The following is a 20437-nucleotide window of genomic DNA, read 5'->3' as shown; positions in this document are numbered from 1 at the left end:
AAATGTGCCGCTGGCAGCCGAGCTTCCCGCAGCCGTGCCCGCCAGGGCCATGTGCTGCATGGACCCGTCGTCAAAGGTAGGGCGCTTTGTGGTGCCCTTGAGAAACAGTCTGCACCGGGACGCCCGGGGGCCCAGCGGTGGGGCACCTGCCTTGGCCCAGGGCGTGACCCGGTGTCCCAGGATCGAGTCCCACATCGGCCCCCGGTGGGGAGCTGCATCTCCCTCTGCCTGTGTCTCTGCCTCTCTTTCTGTGTGTCTCATGAATAAATAAATAACATCTTTAAAAAAAAAAGTTTGAACCAAAAAGGTTAAAAACGTAAACGAGTTATCACCGTATGACCAACGGTTCCAGTCCCAGGTCTGTAACCAAAAGAGTTCAAGCAGCGCCCCCAGGACAGCGTATCACACGAGCCTGGGGGGAAACAACCCAAACACCGAGTATCCGACGGGCAGGGGTAGATGAGACGGGGTGTGTCCACACAGGGGGGCACTCCTGAGCCACCGGAGGAATGTGGCGCCCACACTGCTGCCGGGGGGGGGGGGGACTCTGAGGACACGACCCTGAGGTCAGGAAGCCAGACACCAAAGTCCATGTGTCTGAAAAGAGAAATACGCACGGACACACGGACGGGCGGCAGGGACTCTGGGCAGGGGGAGAGGACAGGGGGCTGCTGGGGGCTGACAGGGTTTCCACGCAGGGTGATGGAGACACTCTGGATCTGGACCCGGGTGCCGGCTGCACCCCACGTGGGTGTACCACACACACCGATTCGACCCTTTCCTGTAGGGGGTTCTCTGTTGCAATCATTTCAGCTCAGTTTGAAGAAACGACAGGAAAAGATCCAGCGGGTTACTGGGTGACCATGCAGGTCCTGGGAAAGCTCAACCCTCAGAAGCCCCACTCCCCCAGCCAGGCACCGTGGCAGAGCTGTGGCCATGAAGGAAGATGGAAACTGCTCATCCTCTGCGGAAGGAATCGGTCCTACTTCTGAAGGACCACCGAGAGCCACCCAACTCCCGGGGGGCGTCCCCCACCCACGCTATGACCTTGGGTGCCCGGCCTTCCTTTATGTCAGCTGTTTGCAGGGGCGAGGCAGGCGGGCATTGCTGGGGCACGGGGGCTGCACCTGCCACAACTTTGTCTAAACTCTCAGACCTGTTTCTACCTTTTGGCAGAGGATTGGTAGCCGTATGATTATTTTTTTAAGGATTTTTTAAAAAGTTTAAGTGATTTCCATACCCATCATGGGACTCGAACTCATGACCCCAAGACCAAGAATTGCCTGCTCTTCTGACTGAGCCAGCTAGCTGCCCTGATTTTTATTTTTATTCTAGAAATACCAAAGCTGGTCATTTTCTGTTGAAATGGGTTCTTACTTTCTTCCTACTTTGGCAGAAATTAAGACAATGCCTTCTCTCTTAAAACAGCCAGGTAGGCACACTGCAATCCTCTTTCTCGGTTACAAATAAAATGTAAGAGCCACACGGTATCAAGCTGAGTATCAGATTTAATTAATATTAGGATATTAACCCATGATTAATGCACTTAAAAAAAAAAAAGGATATGTCCCAGAGCACCTGGCTGGCTCAGTCAGGAGAGCATGCAACTCTTGACCTCAGGGCTGTGAGTTCAAGCCCTCGGTTAGGTGTGGAGCCTACTTAAAGTCAAGAAGAAAAAAAACACCAAAAAACCAAAAAAACAAAATTAAGAAATGACATGCCCAGTGCATGTCTTGACAATTTTGAGCACCTTGTCATAACACATTTGTGTCGTTGTTATAAAATTTGGGGAGAGAAAAAATAAAAATAAAATAAAATAAAATTTTGGGAGATGAGCCTTTCTTTTAAAAAAGTATCGATTGGGGATCCCTGGGTGGCGCAGCGGTTTGGCCTCTGCCTTTGGCCCAGGGCACGATCCTGGAGACCCGGGATCGAATCCCACGTCAGGCTCCCTGTGCATGGAGCCTGCTTCTCCCTCTGCCTGTGTCTCTGCCTCTCTCTCTCTCTCTCTCTGTGTGACTATCATAAATAAATCAAAAAAAAAAATTAAAAAAAAAAAAGTATCGATTGACTCATAAACAGTATCAGCCTTTCCACAAACCTTGACTTTGAAAGCAATGATTTCGGTGAAAACCGCATAGGCAGGCTACCCCCGGCCGGGCTGGGCAACCCCACTGGTCGCCCCGCGTGGCTCAGGGGGTCATGTGTCTTGCATGCGATGACACGCTATCTACACGGGGGTGGGAAATCCGAGGGCATTAAAAGCCTGTTGGCAAAGTCGAGGCCCCAGCATCCAAAACGGATCTTCGGCCTGCCTGAAGTGACGCTCAGTGGCCGGGGAAGCGGCGGACGAGGTGTCAGGACGACAGTGTGGCGGGGCGCGCAGGGGCCCCGCTCGCTGCCAGCAGGCCCGGGGAGGCGGCAGCCAGATGCCCAACAGCGGGCGTCCAGCTCGGGGGCAGCTGCAGCACCGCCCGTGGCACCTGCCGGGCCCCCCGAGGCCGCGCAACAGTCGTGCCCGCGCAGCTGGCCCCACACGGAGGTCCCACGGCACCGGCGGCTCCGAGGAGCCTTCCCAACACCTGTCCGCGTGCCTCCGCGGGCGAGTCACCACCCTGACCTCAGCAGGGAAGAGAAGCAGGCGCGCTGCCAAGCACGACACTCCCAGCAAGAGCCCTGAGAGGCCCAGAATTCGAGGGGAAGCCAGCATGCCACGCGGGGGCAGCTGGACGACACTCTTCATGCCCAATGACCGCCACGGCTCTGGCGGTCGCCGCTCTTCCTACAGCAACAGTGACCTTCGCGTGGCTCCACAGCAGGAGGCTGAGAATACATTCCTCGACTTTCAGTCTAGCCGGCTGCCGTGATGAACGCGTGGTCCCTCGTACGTTGTCGAGAGGACGGTTTCATATAAATATCACTAAAAACAGACCTTCCCCACTTTATGCAAGAAAGCCTGACTTTCCCCATTTTGATGGAAAACGGGAAATGGACAACACGAGCCTGTCAAACCCAGGGTAGTGTACCTAAATTTACTCTTTCAACGATATTTGGTCTTTTTTTTTTTTTTTAAGATGTTATTTATTAACTTATGAGAGACCCAGAGAGAGAGAGATGGAGACAAAGGCAGAGGGAGAAGCAGGCTCCCTGCAGGGAGCCCAGTGCGGGACTCGATCCCATGACCCCGGGGTCACCCCCTGAGCTACCCAGGGGCTCAATTTTTGGTCTTCTTCAGTCTCTCAGCCTATGACAATGATGCCCACCCTGAAGGGGGTGGACACAGTCTTCTCCTCTCCACTAACACCTACCCCAGACCCTGAGCTCCCGAATGCTCCTCCAAATGCAGCTTGTCCACCTTGCCAGGCACCCCAGTGGCGACATTTGCGGTGGCTTTGACCTGTGGAATAAAAGGACGAAGGCTTCTCCTTCTGAGACTGCTGTGTTGGAGGAACGGCTGAAGGTGCCAGAAGAACCTGCGGATAAGAGGCCGCTTTGCTGTGGGGTTAATGGGAGATACCAAGCCAGGCTTCTACTTTACTTCGCGTTGCCCACTCCACATAACACATGAGATGAAGACCTATGTTGCAAGTGATCTGCATTTCAACTGCTTCACACCTTCACCATTATAGGAAGGTAGGAGCTGCCTGTCGTCAGCCACGGGACAGCTCTTTGCACCCCCTGAGCACGTCTGCATCTCTACGCCAGACGATGAGCTGAAGTCCTCTGTGTACACAATGCTCAGGACCCTTGCTGGGTGCAGAGAGAGCACTGAAGTATAAAAGAGCTGCACCGGATTTTGAGAGACGGGGCATTCAGTGGTATATGGCTATATTCTGATGTGACTCTAAGAAGGCAGGTACTCCTGTTGGGGTCCTTTCCACTCTGTAGAGGTAGAGTCTTCTAAAATAGAAAGAAAAGAAAGAAAGAAGAGAAAGAAAGAAAAGAAAGAAAGGAAGGAAGGAAAGGAAAGGAAAGGAAAGGAAAGGAAAGGAAAGGAAAGGAAAGGAAAGGAAAGGAAAGGAAAGGAAAGGAAAGGAAAGGAGGAAAGAAAGAGAGAGAGAGAGAAGAAAAAGAAGAAAGAAAGAAAGAAAGAAAGAAAGAAAGAAAGAAAGAAAGAAAGAAAAAAAAAGAAAGAAAAAGAAAGAAAGAAAGAAAGAAAGAAAGAAAGAAAGAAAGAAAGAAAGAAAGAAAATCCCTACAGTTTAAACCATATTACATACACTAAGCAGATTAACAGGTCTTGTTTTTTTTTCAATTTTAAATATTTTATTTATTTGAGAGACACACAGAGAATGAGAGAGAGTGAGAGAGCAGAGCACGAGTGAGGGGCAGAGGGAGAAACAGACGCCCGAGGAGCAGGGAGCCTGATGCGAGACCATCCCAGGACTGTGGGATCACGACCCAGGCCGAAGGCAGACGCCTAACCGACTAAACCACCCAGGTGCCCTATAACAGGTCTTGAATCTGTTCAAGGTTTTCCTTAAATCAATGTTCTCCAAGCACTTTATTTTCTTCGCTGTATTCCTACTGAGTGAAGAATGGCTTTTCAAACTTGACATTCTCCGGGGCCTATAAAAGAATATCACACAATAGCTAAAAGGCGTTAGCAACCCACGTGTCCACCAATGGAAGAATGGATAAGCAAACTGTAGTAAATGCACATACAGTGGCGTGTTGTTCAGCCTTAAAAAGGAAGGAAATTCTGACATACACAACGTGGCTGAGCCCTAAGGACATTATGCTAAGTGAAAGAAACCAGCCCCAAGGGACAACAGTGTATGATTCTGCTGAAATGATGGACCAACAGCAGTCAAAGTCATAGAAGAAAAGTGGAATGGCAGTTGCCGCGGGCTGGCATGAGTGGGGATGGGGCACTTGTTTTTAATTTTTTTTCTTCTGAAAGATTAATTTTTAGAGAGAGAGAGAGAAAGTGCACACGTAAATGAGAGGAGGGGCAGAAGCAGAGAATCCTCAAGCAGACTCCTGGCTGAACACAGAGCGGACACGGGGCTCGATCCCACGACCCATGAGCCAAAACCAAGACCAAGACGCTCAACTGAATGAGCCGTCCAGCCGCCCTGGGGAGTTGCTTAACAGGCACAGAGTTCTAGTTCTGAAGATTTAAGCATTCTAAAAGATCCACAACAGTGTGAATGTACACTACGCTACCAAAGTGTATGCTTTAAAATGGTTAGGATGACAAAAGTTTGTGTGTGTTTGATGACAAACATTTTAAAAGTTTAAAAGATTAATATTGTGGAACACTCAGGTGGCTCAGTGGTTGAGCATCTGCCTTCAGCCAAGTGAGTGATCCCTGGTTCCAGGATCGAATCCTGCATCGGGCTCCCCACAGGGAGCCTGCTTCTCCCTCTGCCTGTGTCTCTGCCTCTCTCTGAGTCTCTCAGGAATAAATAAAATATTTAAAAAATATATTGAGAATTTTGGTACTGATAGAATACATAAATCTCTTTTTTTGTAAGATCAAGGAAAGATCTGAAAACAAGCACAGAATTAAGGGTAAATAACAAGAAGCTTCATACTCCATTTTCAGACAATTTTAACCCAAATTGAGAAACAAAAATATCCTGGCAACAAATTACAGACTGTTTACTAAGGGAGAGGACAAAAGGCATTTAGACTTTCAGGGATGAAGTAATCTCATCAGAGCTCAAATATTAATAAGTACATAGGTTGTGGCTGATAGTGAATTCAATAGCTGGACTCCCACATACCAGCAAACGACTAGGCCTAATTTGAATCAAACTCAATCTGAAAAGAAGAAGAGGAAGAAAGAAGAAGGAAGAAGAAAAAAGAAGAAGGAAGAAGAAGGCAGAAGAAAGAAGAAAGAAGAAGAAGAAGAAGAAGAAATATATAAAAATGTGTGTCTGGCTGGCATGCATAGAGAAGCCAATCTTTTATTTCTTAAAGTTCTTTCATTATTCTTTTTTAAGATTTATTTATTTTAGAGAGAGAACACAAGGGGGAGAAGCAGAACACTGGAGAGAGAAGCAGACTCCACACACTGAAGCCAGAGCTCGACACAGGGCTGGATCTCCGGACCCTGACATCATGACCGAAGCCAACACCAAGAGTCAGATGCTTAACCCGACTGCACCAGCCAGGTGTCCTTATTTTTATTTTTTAAGATTACGGGCAATTTTGTGCCATTCAGAGTTAAAAATGCCTCTTGCATACCTTGAATTTAAGTGAAAACTTAAAAAAAATAATTTTTAAAAACGCCTGTCCAATCTAAGTACCTCCATTTAGTACCGGAGGTTAACCAGGCTCGTCCAACATGCATGCCCAAGTTTTACTACTTCACCTTCTCACTAACGGCCTCAGACATTTCTTAAAAGTCTTGTCACCAGATTTTATTTATTTATTTATTTTTAAAGATTTTATTTATTTATTCATGAGAGACAGAGAGAGGCAGAGACACAGGCAGAGGGAGAAGCAGGCTCCATGTAGGGAGCCTGACGTGGGACCCGATCCTGGGTCTCCAGGATCATGCCCTGGGGCCAAGGCAGCGCTAAACCGCTGAGCCACCTGGGCTGCCCTTGTCACCAGATTTTAAATGACAAGCCTACATGTTTCCAAAGCAACAATTTCATGGTTGTGGGACACGGAGGACAGCCCCACCCACGTAGACACGTCTTCACAGCCCTCATTTGCTCCAACACATCCTTGAGATGTGGGCAGGCCACAGGCCACGGCTGGGTCTCCTCTGACACAGGAAGGGACGGCTACATGCTGCCCCTGCAGTCGCAGAGCCCGGGTGTGAGATCAAGGGCAGGAACCGGGTCCCCGGCGTGCCCTACTGCGGGTGTGTGGTGGCCGCCTCTGCTGCTTGCCCACGTACAGGACGGGAACCCCTGCAGACTGCGTCCAGCTCTCTACCCAGGCCCAATGCCTCCACACCTCGTGTGTAAGTCTTTCAACAAACCCCAGGGTCCATCTCCTTCCCGTCCGTCTCCTGCCCTGGCTTCACTCAGATTTCCCAACGTAGACCGGCATGTTCAATCCAAGCTCCTGCGTGACACACGAACTCCTGACCCTCCAACAGAGTCCCCCACCTTCGGGGTCCCCCCACCTGGGATATGAGAGAAGAGAGTCTGAGTGGCTCCCAAAAGGGGAGACAGTCGCCTGACTCCTAATGAATTCTCTCTACAGCTACAGAAGCTGTGCGGGCGGGGGCGCGAGGGCTTCGGTTACTGAGTTTTTGTTGTTCCTGCCCGTGTTCGTGCCAAGTGGCCCTTCTGAACCTCCACGAAACAGAAGCACAAGACAACGTGGCAACAAGAGCAGTAGTTCTTGGGATCCCCAGGTGGCTCAGCGGTTTAGTGCCTGCCTTCAGCCCAGGGTGTGATCCTGGAGACCCGGGATCGAGTCCCACATCAGGTTCCCTGGGGGAAGCCTGCTTCTCCCTCTGCCTGTGTCTCTGCCTCTCTCTCTCTCTGTGTCTCTCATGAATAAATAATAAAATCTTAAAAAAAATAAAAAGAGCAGTAGTTCTTAAGAGCTTATTCAAAGGACGACAAATTAGGTGAAGTCTTAGAGGTCTATCAGCAATATAAATAATTACGGCCAAGGGCATCTTATCTTTCCCCCACTACTGTACACATCCCGCTCTGCATGGGTTATTTTATCACCAAAACAAAGGCTGCACGGATAAGAGAGCATTGGGTAAGTGAAGTTCAAATAGAAATAGAAATAAAAATGGTGACTGGCCAGTTAATCTACAACCAGGCTCTTCTTTGACCCTCTTAACTACCTGGTGAAACACAGATCACATGTGGTAAGAAATCCCAAGAGCTGTGAGACACATTTGTTACGTCTCACCATTTATCCCTCTATAAAAAGGTATGACTACGGCTCCAGAAATGGCCAGGACGATGCTATGCCTCTTCAGACTCCAGGACACGTGAAGCTCTGAAACATAGGGTGGGACCAGGTACTGGTCTCCTCATACTGGATTCCAACTTCCACCAGGATAAATAGCTTGGTCATTTTCATGGCTTTTCAGAAATAGAAAGAATGCTCTATTTTGAAGCACATAACAAATCTTCCTAGTCAGAAAAGTTCCACATAACTCACCAAAAAATACATTTCCTTGCCCATTTTAATAATCTGGAACAGCTGCAGTACATATTGCTTAAAAATGTTGGAAGAAACTCACTCGCTGCATTTCTTCAACCCAAAGTCTACCAATTCAAGATTTTCAAAAACAGGTAGAACTCAGAAAAAGAAAGGTGACCCAGTGGCCTCAGACGTACTCTGTTCCGAGACACCGAGGGATCCGTGCTACCATTAGGAAGACACTATTCAACCATGGGAACCAACAGTCTATACAACAAGGTTTGGTCATCGGAACCCAAGGGCTCCTCAGCCCAGAGCCACCTTCCCTGGAACATGACTTAACCCCCTCTGGGCCTAAGATTGTGATCAGTCATAAACACACGCCCTCTGTCCACCCACATGATTGCTACGTGCAAATACTACATAACCCAGAGCTGTGTATTGTTTTCGTTAGGGAAAATGAAAACCACAACTGCTTCTCCCCATGCGATCGTGAATACATCTCCCATCCACCATTCTCTACTTTCCTTCCGTCTTGATCACCTGAACTACCAACAGCAGTTATCTTTATCTTGAACGCAGCTTCAGTTTTAAATCACAGGTCCATACGCCCAATGGCCCACTGGACATCTCCACCTGGATGACCCTTAGCTCTGACTCACATGGACAAGGCTGAGCTCCCCAACACACCTGTTTCTTTTTACTTAGTGACACCTTTTAAAAAAGTTGTTATCTATTTACTGAGAGGGAGAGTGCAAGCAAGCACACACACGTGAGTCAGGGGAAGGGAAGAGGGAGAGAGAATCTCAAGCCAACTGCACGTTGAGCGTGAAGCCTGACACGGGGCTCCATCTCACAACCCTGAAGTTGTGACCTGAGCCAAAGTCAAGAATCAGACACTTAACCAACCGAGCCATCCAGGCTCCCTTCACTTAGCGGCATCTTGATAAATGCACCATGGTCAACCCAAAGGGTTAATCCAGAAATCTGGGAGTCATCCTATAGAAATTCAGCCTACTTGCCCCCACAAACCCTACAATCTTCCTCTCAGTGTCCTCCATACTCAAACTCCCCCCATCTGGTTTGGAACCCCATCATTTCCCATTCTGCTCGCTGGTCCTAGACTGGATGTCTGCTGAACTCATCCGTCACCCTGCAGCCAGAGCGAGTTTTCCGGGAACTCAGGTGCAAGCTGTCGCACGCAGCCTTCACAAATATATTCTAACTTGTTCACTTGTACACAGAGCCCTTCCTCACCTGCTCTTGACCACCTTGCCAGATGACTGCATGCGACATTTCAGCATCTGGAATGTCCTACAGCTGGACGAATGTGCCGTACTAGTTCATGTCTTTAAATACGCTGATCTTCTGCTAGAAATAGGCCAGCCTCCCTCGTGGCCAAAGTCCCCTATGAATACTTCAAAACTCAGCAGGACTCGTGCTTCTGCTGGTAATCGTGGTCTGACCTCTTCCTTTTTTTCCTCCTTTGGATGCCCATTCATTATGTTCCAAGTACTTTTATCACATTCAGTGTCACCCTGGGCAGTTGTCAACGGTTGGCCTGTGTGTCTTCACCAGTGAACTATGAGGTCTTGGAGGCGCAAAGTCTTTCATTTATCCAATCTTCCAAGAAATAACTACTCTGAACAAGAGTAATTTTGCAGCCTTAGAGCTTAGCGCCCAGCCTGGCACACAGGTGGGGCTGTATCAACGTAGATATACTGGGAGCACATGATTTGACCACAAATCTACCAGATAAATTCACATTTCCACTGTGTTCTAGTGCTCTGTGTCCAGTACCTTCTATATAAGAGAAACTGCTGTTGTTATCCAATTTAAAAATTTAAAACATTTTTGAACAATGAACAAGACTGTTAAGCATTCAAGTTTGATGAAAACTAGATTACAACAGGTAAGTCAAGTTGTTGCTGAAGACAAGCTCTTAAACTTACAAGTGACGTTTCCATTTAATTTGAGTAAACTTCTGTCTAAAATTTCCTCCTTGTTGAAAGGAATCTGACCCAAAAAAAGACCCAAAAGAGACAGGAATGGAAGAAAAAAATCATAAAAATAACGTCCCTAATTGCCACCATCATGTGCTGATGTGGAAGTGGCCACTCAAGAGTATGAATGTTTGGTGAAGTTTAAAAATACATATAGTCAGACAGATGGTTACAATCATCTTTTGGCAACACCAGTCTTGATTTCATGTGAAAAAAAGGCCCCGACAAACCACACAGCCTTCAGCTGTTCCCCACACGAGGCGCACGCGGAGGCTGCTAACCGCCGGCGCCCGGGCCATCCCGGCATCCGAGAGGCACGCGGCTACCTGACATGGGCTTCCGAAGGGGCCGGAAAGGAATCCAGAGACAGTCTACTCTGGGAAAGCTCCCCTCAGAGTTAGATTTGCGCGTGGGAGCAGTCACGGCCATCTAGGCCAGGCCTCCCCGGCTGGCGGCCCAGGACCCGCGGGTGAACGCGGCTCACCTGTCTGCTCCGCGAGCAGGGTCTCTTGCTGGCTGCTGGCAACACATCACTCCGCAGGAAGGAGGAGGCTTCCCAGGTCACTCGGGAACATCGTCCCGCACGCTTACAGACTCGGGGTGCAAGGCCACCCAGCCCAGGGAGGAGGTTTTTGAAACAACCTAAAAATACACTAGCTGCGGGGAAGCCCTGGGTGGCTCAGTGCTTTGGCGTCTGCCTTCGGCCCAGGGCCTAATCCTGGAGACCCGGGATCGAGCCCCACGTTGGCTCCCTGCATGGAGCCTGCTGCTCCCTCTGCCTGTGTCTCTGCCTCTCTCTGCGTCTCTCATGAATAAATAAATAAAATCTTAAAAAACAAAATACGCTAGCTGTGAAGAATTGTGGGCGCTGATATCAGCGTGTGTCTTTAGTCGGGCCGCTTCTCCAAGTGGGTCGTTAGCTGCTCATCTCCACACTGTTCGGCAGGACCAGCAAAAGAGCCAGGGTCCCGGCGCAGCAGAGCGCGGCCTCCCTGGGACCCAACCCCACAGCCACAGCGCGGCCTCCCTGGGACCTGACCCCACGGCCAGAGTACGGCCTCCCTGGGACCCGACCCCACAGCCAGAGCACGGCCTCCCGGGGTCCAGTCCACAGCCCTCCACGCACCTGCCCCAGTGCGTGACAGCCCAGGACGGAGACCCTGCGTGTCCCCCAGAGGAGGACGACACCCTGCCACAGCATGGGCTGCGGGGCGGACACGGGGCCTGCGCTCTCCACAGTGGAAGCCCCGCTTTCCTGTCCCCACCGTGTGCACGTGCAGGGCCCCCAATAACGTGGAACCCCCCAGGCTCTGAGGGTACAGCAAGATGGGCATCCCGAAGCAGCTCCGGCCCCAGCATCCCCTCCCAGAGGAGCTGCCTGGACCGTGGCCCAGGTCCTCACGGCCATTAGGGCTTCCCGAGACTGGTGGCCACCAGAGCTGCCCGCCCTCCCCCAGCATCCTCCCCCTTTCCTCCCGACCCCTGTGCCCAGGCTAGACCCCATGCGCTCTGCGCCACTTGCCCTCTGCGGTCCGTGCACTCCACCCCTACCAACGTCTAAGTTCTACCTCTGGGAAATCCTCTCCCCAAAACCCTTAACAAAGGTGCTGTGCTCTCTCCCGCCCAGCCCGGTGCCGCTGCGAACCCAGTCTGGCCTCGGGGTGCGGGGTGCGGGCATGTGTCCAGCCAGTTGGCCTCTCAGCTCGCCACCGCTGACAGTTCAGCCCAGGTCCCGCTCTGCTGCGTGGTCCCGGGCACCCTGGCCCCACCCGCTGGACACGTCAGCATCCCCAGCCTGGGCCCTGCAACCAGGAGTGTCCCCGGGCGGTGCCGACCATCCCCTGGCACAGTCCCCCGGTGGAGGACCACTGCCTTAGGCTGTCCTGACCACAGCCGGCCGCCCTGTCGGAGGGCTCAACCCTAACACACACCACAATCCACGAGCAAAGGAACTCCCTCAACCCAGGGAGACCATCACCCCGAGTCCGCTCCCATCGCTCCATCTTCACGTGCAGTGTCCACCAGCCTCTCCGAGCCAGCTCGTACACTCCTCTGAAGTGTCATTGCTGCCCCTCCCGTCACCGCCGTACCCACCCCACCCCCCACATAGGGCTTCCCACGGCAGCGCAGGCCTCGTCCACCCGCAGGTTACCTCGCCCTCTGTCTCCCCTCGTCGTCCCACAAACACGTGCCGGGCTCCTTCCCTGAGTCTCTAGGAACCTAACGGGGGTGGGTACTTGTCCTCCTGGTCCCATGACGGGTAGGAGGAGAGGGGATCGCGGGGCCCTCATCAGACCCTCTCCCAGGGAGAGGCAACCAGGGAGCGGCCTCTGTGGCGGGAAGCCCAGAGAAAGGGGGCTCGGGGTGGGGTCTGGGGTGAGGCCCAGGCTGGGGGCTGTGGTGCGACTCGGGGAGTCGCCAAAGAGGGAAAGACAGGTGGGGCCTCAGGCGCCAGGAACCTGAAATCCCAGGAAAGGACCCCAGCATCAGGGGGTGAGGCTGTGGCTCGAGCGGAGCTGCTCTCACCAGGGTCCGATCCCAGAAGGACCTGCAGCGGGGCCGGGGCCACGCAGGCCCTCACTCGGACAGAGAAGGCCGCCCAGTTCTGCCCTCGAGGACTCAGGACAAGTGTCCGGCGGAGCTTCCTACAGACCTGGGTGCAGACGAGGAGGACGCGGGGAGAGCTGCAAAGGTCCCAGAAGCCTTCGCCCGCCACCTGCTTCGAGAACAGCCCAGTCAGGGACGCCCCGTCCCTCTTAGAAAACAAACCTTAAAAAACCGACAGGCTCCTGACGCCGAGCCCAGGAGCGGGCGAGTGGAGAAACCTGCTCAACTCGGACCGGTCTCCTCGGAGCGCTTTAGCGCTTCCTGGCTGTGTCCCCCGTTCACGGCTGGGGACGGCGGGGGACGGCTCGTGGGGTCCGGGAAGGCCGGTCCCCAAGGGGAAGAGCGCCGGGGCCCTCACACAGGCCAGCAGGCCTTCCTGCCGGGCCGGGCCTTCTCACAGCAACCTGTTTCCCGCCCACAAACCCAATGCTGCGAGACCCGGGGCGTCGGGGGAGACCCGCGGGGGCCGCCTCAGGGGCGGGGGGCGGACAGGGCGCCCCCGGACCCCCGTGGCCAGTCCGCAGACGCCGAGACCGGGCCGCCAGGGAGCTCTGGGGATGTGACCGCGGCCGGAGGTGCCGGATGCACCCGTACCCCGCCCGGCGGGCCCCATCCGACCGCGGGGGGACGTCCTGGCGGCAGAGGGGACGACGGGGCGGGAGGAGAGACCCACGGCGAGAGCCCCGGTCCCCGCTGCTGGCTCTGAGGGCCGAAGGTGGGGACCTGCCAACAGCCGGCGGCCCGCCCGCCAGACGACGGGACCTCCGGCCTCCGAGGGCGCAGGTGGGCCCCCGCCCCCAGACGGTGCTTCCACGGAGCCGGGGGGCAGCGGGCCTCTTAAGCTGCTACGGTCACAGGCCCGCGGCGATGACCGGTGCCCGCGGCGGAAACCGGACCCGGCACCTTCCGAGCAAGCGGCGTCGTGTCCCCCTTCACAGATCTGGGCAGGCGGGCTCGGAGCGGGAGGGCAGCGCGGCCGCGGCTCTGCCCACAGCGGGGCCTCTGTCGGCAGGGGCCGTGCCCGACGCGGGGACGGACGACCAAGGGGCGGCCGCGGGACACCTCGCCCACGCCTCAGAGGGGCGAAGGGCCTCGTACTGAGCCGACCTGCAACCGGAGGTGCAGGATCCTATGTTCTTCCCTCAAAGGGGAGGAAAAAGACCTTCATTCCAGGGGAAGAAACAAGACGGTATTCACAGGCTCTACTGGGCAGCTTAGCTCTCAGGTTTAACGTCATCACAAAAGGAGGGAGAGAAAAACTTTTTTTTTTTTTAAAGATTTTATCTATTTATTCATGAGAGACACAGAGAGAGAGGCAGAGACCCAGGCAGAGGGAGAAGCAGGCTCCCTGCAGGGAGCCCGACGTGGGACTCGATCCCGGGACCTCGGGATCACGCCCTGGGCCCAAGGCATATGCTCAACCGCTGGGCCACCCAGGTGCTCCGGGAGAGAACTTTTACTTTTATTTTTTTGAAAAAAAAACTTTTAAAAGGCTGTGCTTGGGTCATTTTTTCCCTTTAATGGACTGACATTTCCCTGACTAATAAATGTAGAGTAAGAACTTGCACCTAAAGAGGGAAGAGGGCGAGTCCTGAAATCCTCACCAACGAGACACCTACCGATGAAGAAATTTTAAACCCAGCTTCACATTTTATCATCAACTAGAACGGTATTTCTGATATGCACGGGCTTTGTTTTACAGACATTTCTTACACAGCCGCCAGGGGCCCTGGGAATGTCCTTGGCTCAAGAAAGACAAAATAAGTCCTTGGCAAACTGAGCGAGGAAACTGCTATGTAAACCAAGGCAGCGTCGAACAACACCGCACACACAGGTACAGTAACTGGGACCCACTGCTGGCCCCCCCGCGGGAAGCAGGGAGTTCCCGGGTCACCCTGGTGTTTCTGACAGGGGGAAGACAGCAGAGCTTTGCCAGTACACGCACAACCCACAAGAGACGGCCGCTTCTTCCTAAATACATACAGAGGCTGCCTCCCCTGAAGAACATATGGGAAATCCTGTAATCTAAAGACCCTGTAAGGAAGCTCAGCCGGCAGAGGACTGGAATCCCTCTGCGTTTCTCTCCATAGGGCTGCTTGAGAACATGTGGCGAGCATTAGGTCAAGCTGGCAAAAATGACACTTTCACAGTGTAAAAAGCAGAGGAAAATTAAGCAGTAAACCCACAAACAACTGATTTCTCATTGCCCAGCTCTCCTCTTCCGGTCTAAGGTCAATATACTGGAGACACAAGAATACCAAGCAGGCCTTGAGTTTCCATGAGCATCTACTAGCTTGCCATGAAGGCGGACATGACCCATCAGGATCACCAGTGCATTGGCAAAATTCAGCATAACTGCTGAAGGACAAAAATTACTGAAAGATCAAGAGTTTTCACAATATCAAAATTTTGGTTTTTTTTTTAAAACCTATATGTTTGAACCTGACAAGAAAAAAATATAGGTAAGCAGTTCACCCCTTTACTATGAGGACTTGGAAGCAGGCAGATGAAAGAGATAAAATCCGCCGGGCAATCTTGACAGATAAATTCAAGTATGTACTTTAGTGCCAAAAAGTAATGACATATTATAGAAATGATTTTTTAATGATTTCTAAATATTACATGTATAATACAGATATAGTCACATTTCACAAAAGTTGAAACATGTGCATGCCTGCTTTTTTTTATGGACATGTCTCCCTTCAAAACAGCAACCCTGCAAGTAAGAAAGATGGGTTCCCTGAATCCAAATATTCCCCTGGAGGGGCTCCAGGGCCAGAAAAAAAAATGTGAGAAATCCATAAAAGGAGAAACATCAAGAAAAGGAGAGAAAAGTTGGAGCTTGAGGTGCTATTATTTGCAAATCCACATTTTCCACCTGGCCCTTAGCTGAGAAAGACAAGCACTCTGGTGACTTCTTCGTAAAAGAGAACCCTTCCAAGACAGAATGCACTCACAGGGGGTCAAATCACCCTTCCACGCATAAAGCAATTCCTTCTAATAAAATCAGGGCAACACACACAAGAACACGATTCACTGGACCTGGACCACGTTTCTAATTGGGCTGAACACCTGAAAACACAGTTTTACTTAGATTAAGTGGACGGTCTCAAAGGGCAGGAAACACTCGTTGAAAACAAAACTTCACAATCACACGAGGGATTTTTAGAGAGAATCAAAGCAGAACTTACGTATATTTGATCCCTCTTGTATCGCTGGTGTAAGTTATGCATGATGGAGCCCCCGTGGAGTTCCGTCAAAGTGGCCATGTCATCTACGCCCTCCTCGGTCGTGGGGTGCATAGCGGTCACCTTCTGCTGCGTAATCGTGCTCTGCTTGTAAGTGAATACCTGGCGGGCAGAAGGAATCCCACTGTTTAGTGGTCAGCAACGAACAGTGTCCCCGGACATTTCCCCACTTTGAAGTACAATCTCAGTACAGTTTCCGCGACAAGACCCTGAGTTGGCCAAGAGAAAGCGCACCGCAGACAACCTCTGCATTCTCTGTGCCACCATCTACTTCTAAAGGAAGCTATCATAGGACAAGCGCTAATAGACGTTCCTAAACGACAGCAGTTCCCGCAGCAGCCACCCCTTGGGAATCGCACAAATCATAAACTCACGCTTCACTGCTCTGCATGTTTCTCCAAGCGCTATCAATCCGTAACGGTGGAGAACCCGCCTAACCAAAGTTTTTTGAAAGTACTTTGGCTTCACTGTGTAACATCTCACATGGGATCACACGATATATTTCAAGACTTCATGATAACCGCTCTTCAATGCAAGTGTCACATAAATTCACCACGCAGTCGGATTTGTTCAAACACGTATTTGCTTAGAGGCTGGAACACATCATCACAGGAATATTTTAAAAATGTCCTTAAATCCCTTCTTGGACTTAAAATCGGTTGGTGTCCTTGACAGCTGTCTTCCTTAAAATTCCGAGCATCACGGATGCGTGCTGCACACGTGCGGTGGCACGCACAAGCCAGAGCTCGGATGGGAGAAGACTGAGCCCTGAATTCACACGCATTTCCATAATCTACTCCACGCTTCTAGACCACCGCTGACTTGGTGTAGGATTAACCGTATTAAGTCAGCTCCACCTATTGATCAAAAGTTGGCCAGCTTCACCTACAAACACGTGTACGTAACAATCATCTGGCGGCGTCTACTCCACAGTTATTCATTTTATACTTTTGTGACATTCATCCCTAAAAAACACGAAGGTAGAAAAAGCAGGGGCCTAAACGACGTGAAAGATGTACCGCGTTCGCATGCGCACACACTTCACTCGCGCCGCAGACGCAGAATGACTTTGGGAGACTATCTGCAGGACTTCCTGACTGGGGAATTCTATTTTTACACGTTGACCGGTTGCCTACGTGGCAACAAATAGCATGTTATTGCAGACGAGAATGACCCACTAAGAAAAGCAAAAGTACCAATCCGATGGTTTTCAGAAGCCATGAGAAATGGCATGTTTTATGTTTCTAGAGGAAAAAAATAAGACTTCAGCCGTGGCATCTCTGCCACAGTAACCACAAGAGTTGGTAGAAACCAGTCCTGAGAAACTGCTCCAGGCGAGGGCGGACACCTGACCATGTCCTGTCAAGGCCGGCCGCTGTCCCCAGCTGCATCCTGGGGCCCAGACCTCCCGCAGGACACGCGCCGGCCGCAGTGGCCCACCTCCTGCCAGCCAGCCCCGCCACGTAGGCACCCGGAGGGCAGGACAGGCCGGGGTGCTGCCCAGGGAGTGCACGGAGGGGCAGGCCATGGCCAAGGATCAGTATTCAAGAAAACAACCCTCGGGAACATTCAAGAGTGTGGACGCACGTTTAGGACACTGACCCTCCACTCTAACTCAGACCCCATGGAAGAAAATTAAAGGGAGGGATTCAGACCAAGGCTCGGAGTTGTCCTAGGGGCATCTGGAAAGGCCCAGAAGGGAACAGCTAAAATTCTCTACTCTTCCCCAGCTTGCTACATGTCAACAATGCTAATCCAGGCAGGTTTTCTTTTCTTTATTTTTTTAAGACTTTATTTATTTGAGAGAGTGCGCGTGCGAGTGCACATGAGTGGGGTGACAGGCAGAGCGACAAGCAGACTCCCCGCTGAGCAGAGGGCCCAACGTGGCGGTCGATCCGGGGACCCCAAGACCCTGACCAGAACCCAAGGCAGACGCCCAACCGACTGAGCTACCCGGGCGCCCCAAGCAGGCTTCCTGGAAACACCAACAACTGGGCTGGTACTTGGGTCTCACACCTGCAGGGGCTGTGAGGGTGGCCAGCCGAGCAGTGCAGAGAATCCCGTGCCGCCTCTCTGCTCCTGGCACACTCGGGAGGCTCGTCATCTCCCCGCGCTTGCTCAGAGCTCCCGCCAACCCCGGGGCAGAATGGTTGCTCCGATTCCCAGGGAAAGCTTCTTGCAGGAAAGAGGAGGGCAGCAAAGCCAGCACCCTGTCTCCTGCCCAAGCCCTCCCAAGACTCATCATCAGCAAGTCCTTCCCCACGTGGAAACAACTCCTCCTGCTAACTGTCTCTGAGTATATGGAGAATTCCAAATTTGAGGATAGAAAGAATTCAGATTCTGCAGACGGTCTTCTGTATTCATCCTGAATGTGCCTTTTGGAAATGATCATAGATAGTCCACAACGACAACACTTAGACATTAAGAGATTATTTATGTACACCCCTACCTATAACATACACAAGGAAATATCGATGTCGTATATAAACGTGTGTCTTTTTTAAAGCCCTGGGAATAGCAAGACCACGTGTGGACTCAAGTCCAGAGCGGGGCACAAGGGCACTGGAGGAAACGGCTACACACCACACAGCTCCCCACCTTCGCACACCTGGCCTCAGGTCTGCAGGGGCACATGGTGTGCCAAACGTGGGCACGTGCCCATCCTAGGGGGGGAAACCCAGAGAACTGGAACCCATCCTTCCCATACCCTCAAGGACTCAGAACCATGACGGAAGATAAGGGTCACGTAAACAAGAGACTGTGAACAGAAACAATAAAAACACGATGCCAAGACGGAGGCCAGCAGCTGCTCAAAACACTAATTATCTCCAGAGAAGAGAAGAGTAGAGAGAATGTGTTGGCGAAGGCAAGGCCGGGGTGACCAGCCCTTCAGAGCCGGGCTGACACGGGTGAGGATCTTCCGAATGGTACGTGGCACACGGCAGGTGCTAAGGAAGGAAGGGTCTCATAAATTAAGGAAACCCATTCATTCAACCAAGTATTTACTGGCGTGGCCTGCGCACTGGGAATAGAGCTTACATTCCAACGAGGGGAAGGAAACAAAACCAAATACACAAGTAAACACCGATCACAGATGGTGATGAATGTTTGTGAACATAAATGTGGGTAAACGGACTAAGTGCCGAGAGACGTTACTTTCTAGGAGGAATGAGGCCAGCCTCGCCGTCAGGGTAACAACGCAGTAGAGACCCTACGGAGGAAGGCGTGGATCCAGCCCCCTGCAGCAGCGTGTTGATGCGGGCTGGCTGAATGAGCACCTGATTTAATTTAGAAAGATTTCAAAGGATTAATGAGACCCACGGTCTTATTCAAGAATTTTTCAGGCGAGTCCCTTGAAGCGTCAAAAGTCATTGGTATGTAAAAAAAAAAGTCATTGGTATGTGCAACAATTAACAGGGTATTACTTACAGGAGATTATTCCCAAATAGCAGGAAAACGCTAGGTTTAAAGAACGGAATTCTTTTTACAGGAATTTTTTGGGGGGAGCAGCAGCCAAAATACAGTAACAAAACGTATTCCGTAAAAACCCAACTCAGAGTACGTGGAGTTCCCTGAACGGAGCATGTACTAGGAGAAAGGCGGTAAGGTTGAGAAGTGGGGGAAAATATGGAAGATTAATAGACAGGAAATCAATTTAGAGAAAATGCAGCCTCAGAACAAATAGCTCCTGTTACAGAAATACACGCCACCGGTCACAAGACCAGACCGGATTAGGCACGGGAGCAGAACCAAGGAAACCAAGAGTGTCGGAAAAACTACTCGGAAGGCTTGTCTAACGCTGGGTTCACTTCTGCAGGAAAAATCTAAAGGAAAGGAGCCAATTAATTAGATTAAAAAAAAATAGCTGAGCCACTGTCAACCCACTTTTACTTTTAAGCTTAGGACAGCACCTACACTGCAAGGACGCTCCCACCACGTGGGGGCAAGAGGCTCTGTGACACAGGGTTCTATAATCTATACACATGATTTCTCTTATTACAAGTCATTGGAAGCCCCAGTCATAATATTTGACTTTTCCAATTAAAGAGAAAAGAAAAAGAAAGGAACCCTGGCACGTCCTCCCTTGATGGACGGATGCGATGGAGGGTATCCTCGGTCTGGGCCACCTCCTCTCACTGTATCCTAGAATTCCTGCGAGAGTAGTTCTCAACTCAGCACCTGCCTCCTCCGCCCCCGGGACACGTGGCAACGTCTGTAAACATTTCTGGTCGTCAGAACCGGGGGAAGGAGACAGGTGCTACTGGCATCAGGTCACCAAAGGCCAGAAATGTGGCGAAACAGCACTGAATCGTTCAGTTTAAATGTCAAGAGTGTCATGTTGAGATGCCGCGGTCTAGAAAGGCCAACCAACCAGAGGTCTGCGTCGACACTAGGGGAAGAAATGATGTGGACAAGCTGAGGTCTATAAACAGGACCTTTCATAAAGTATAAAAATATTTTAGAAACAAAGAAATAAAAACATAGAAGAGAGGTTAACCAAAG

The 20437-nt window shown here is 51.4% G+C and overlaps 1 protein-coding gene across 1 annotated transcript in view; it reads right to left on the bottom strand.

Annotated features, from left to right (window-relative positions):
- MYO10 (myosin X) overlaps positions 1-20437 on the bottom strand; it is a 195514-nt gene that overhangs the window by 101048 nt on the left and 74029 nt on the right. Inside the window, 1 exon segment of the mRNA XM_038535440.1 lies at positions 15878-16036. Coding sequence (XP_038391368.1) covers positions 15878-16036 — 159 coding nt within the window.

Source organism: Canis lupus, chromosome 4 (genome assembly GCF_011100685.1).
Source record: "Canis lupus familiaris isolate Mischka breed German Shepherd chromosome 4, alternate assembly UU_Cfam_GSD_1.0, whole genome shotgun sequence".
Lineage (NCBI taxonomy): Eukaryota > Metazoa > Chordata > Mammalia > Carnivora > Canidae > Canis > Canis lupus.
Note: the sequence above shows the minus strand (reverse complement) of the source record. Positions and strands in the feature narration are given on the sequence as shown.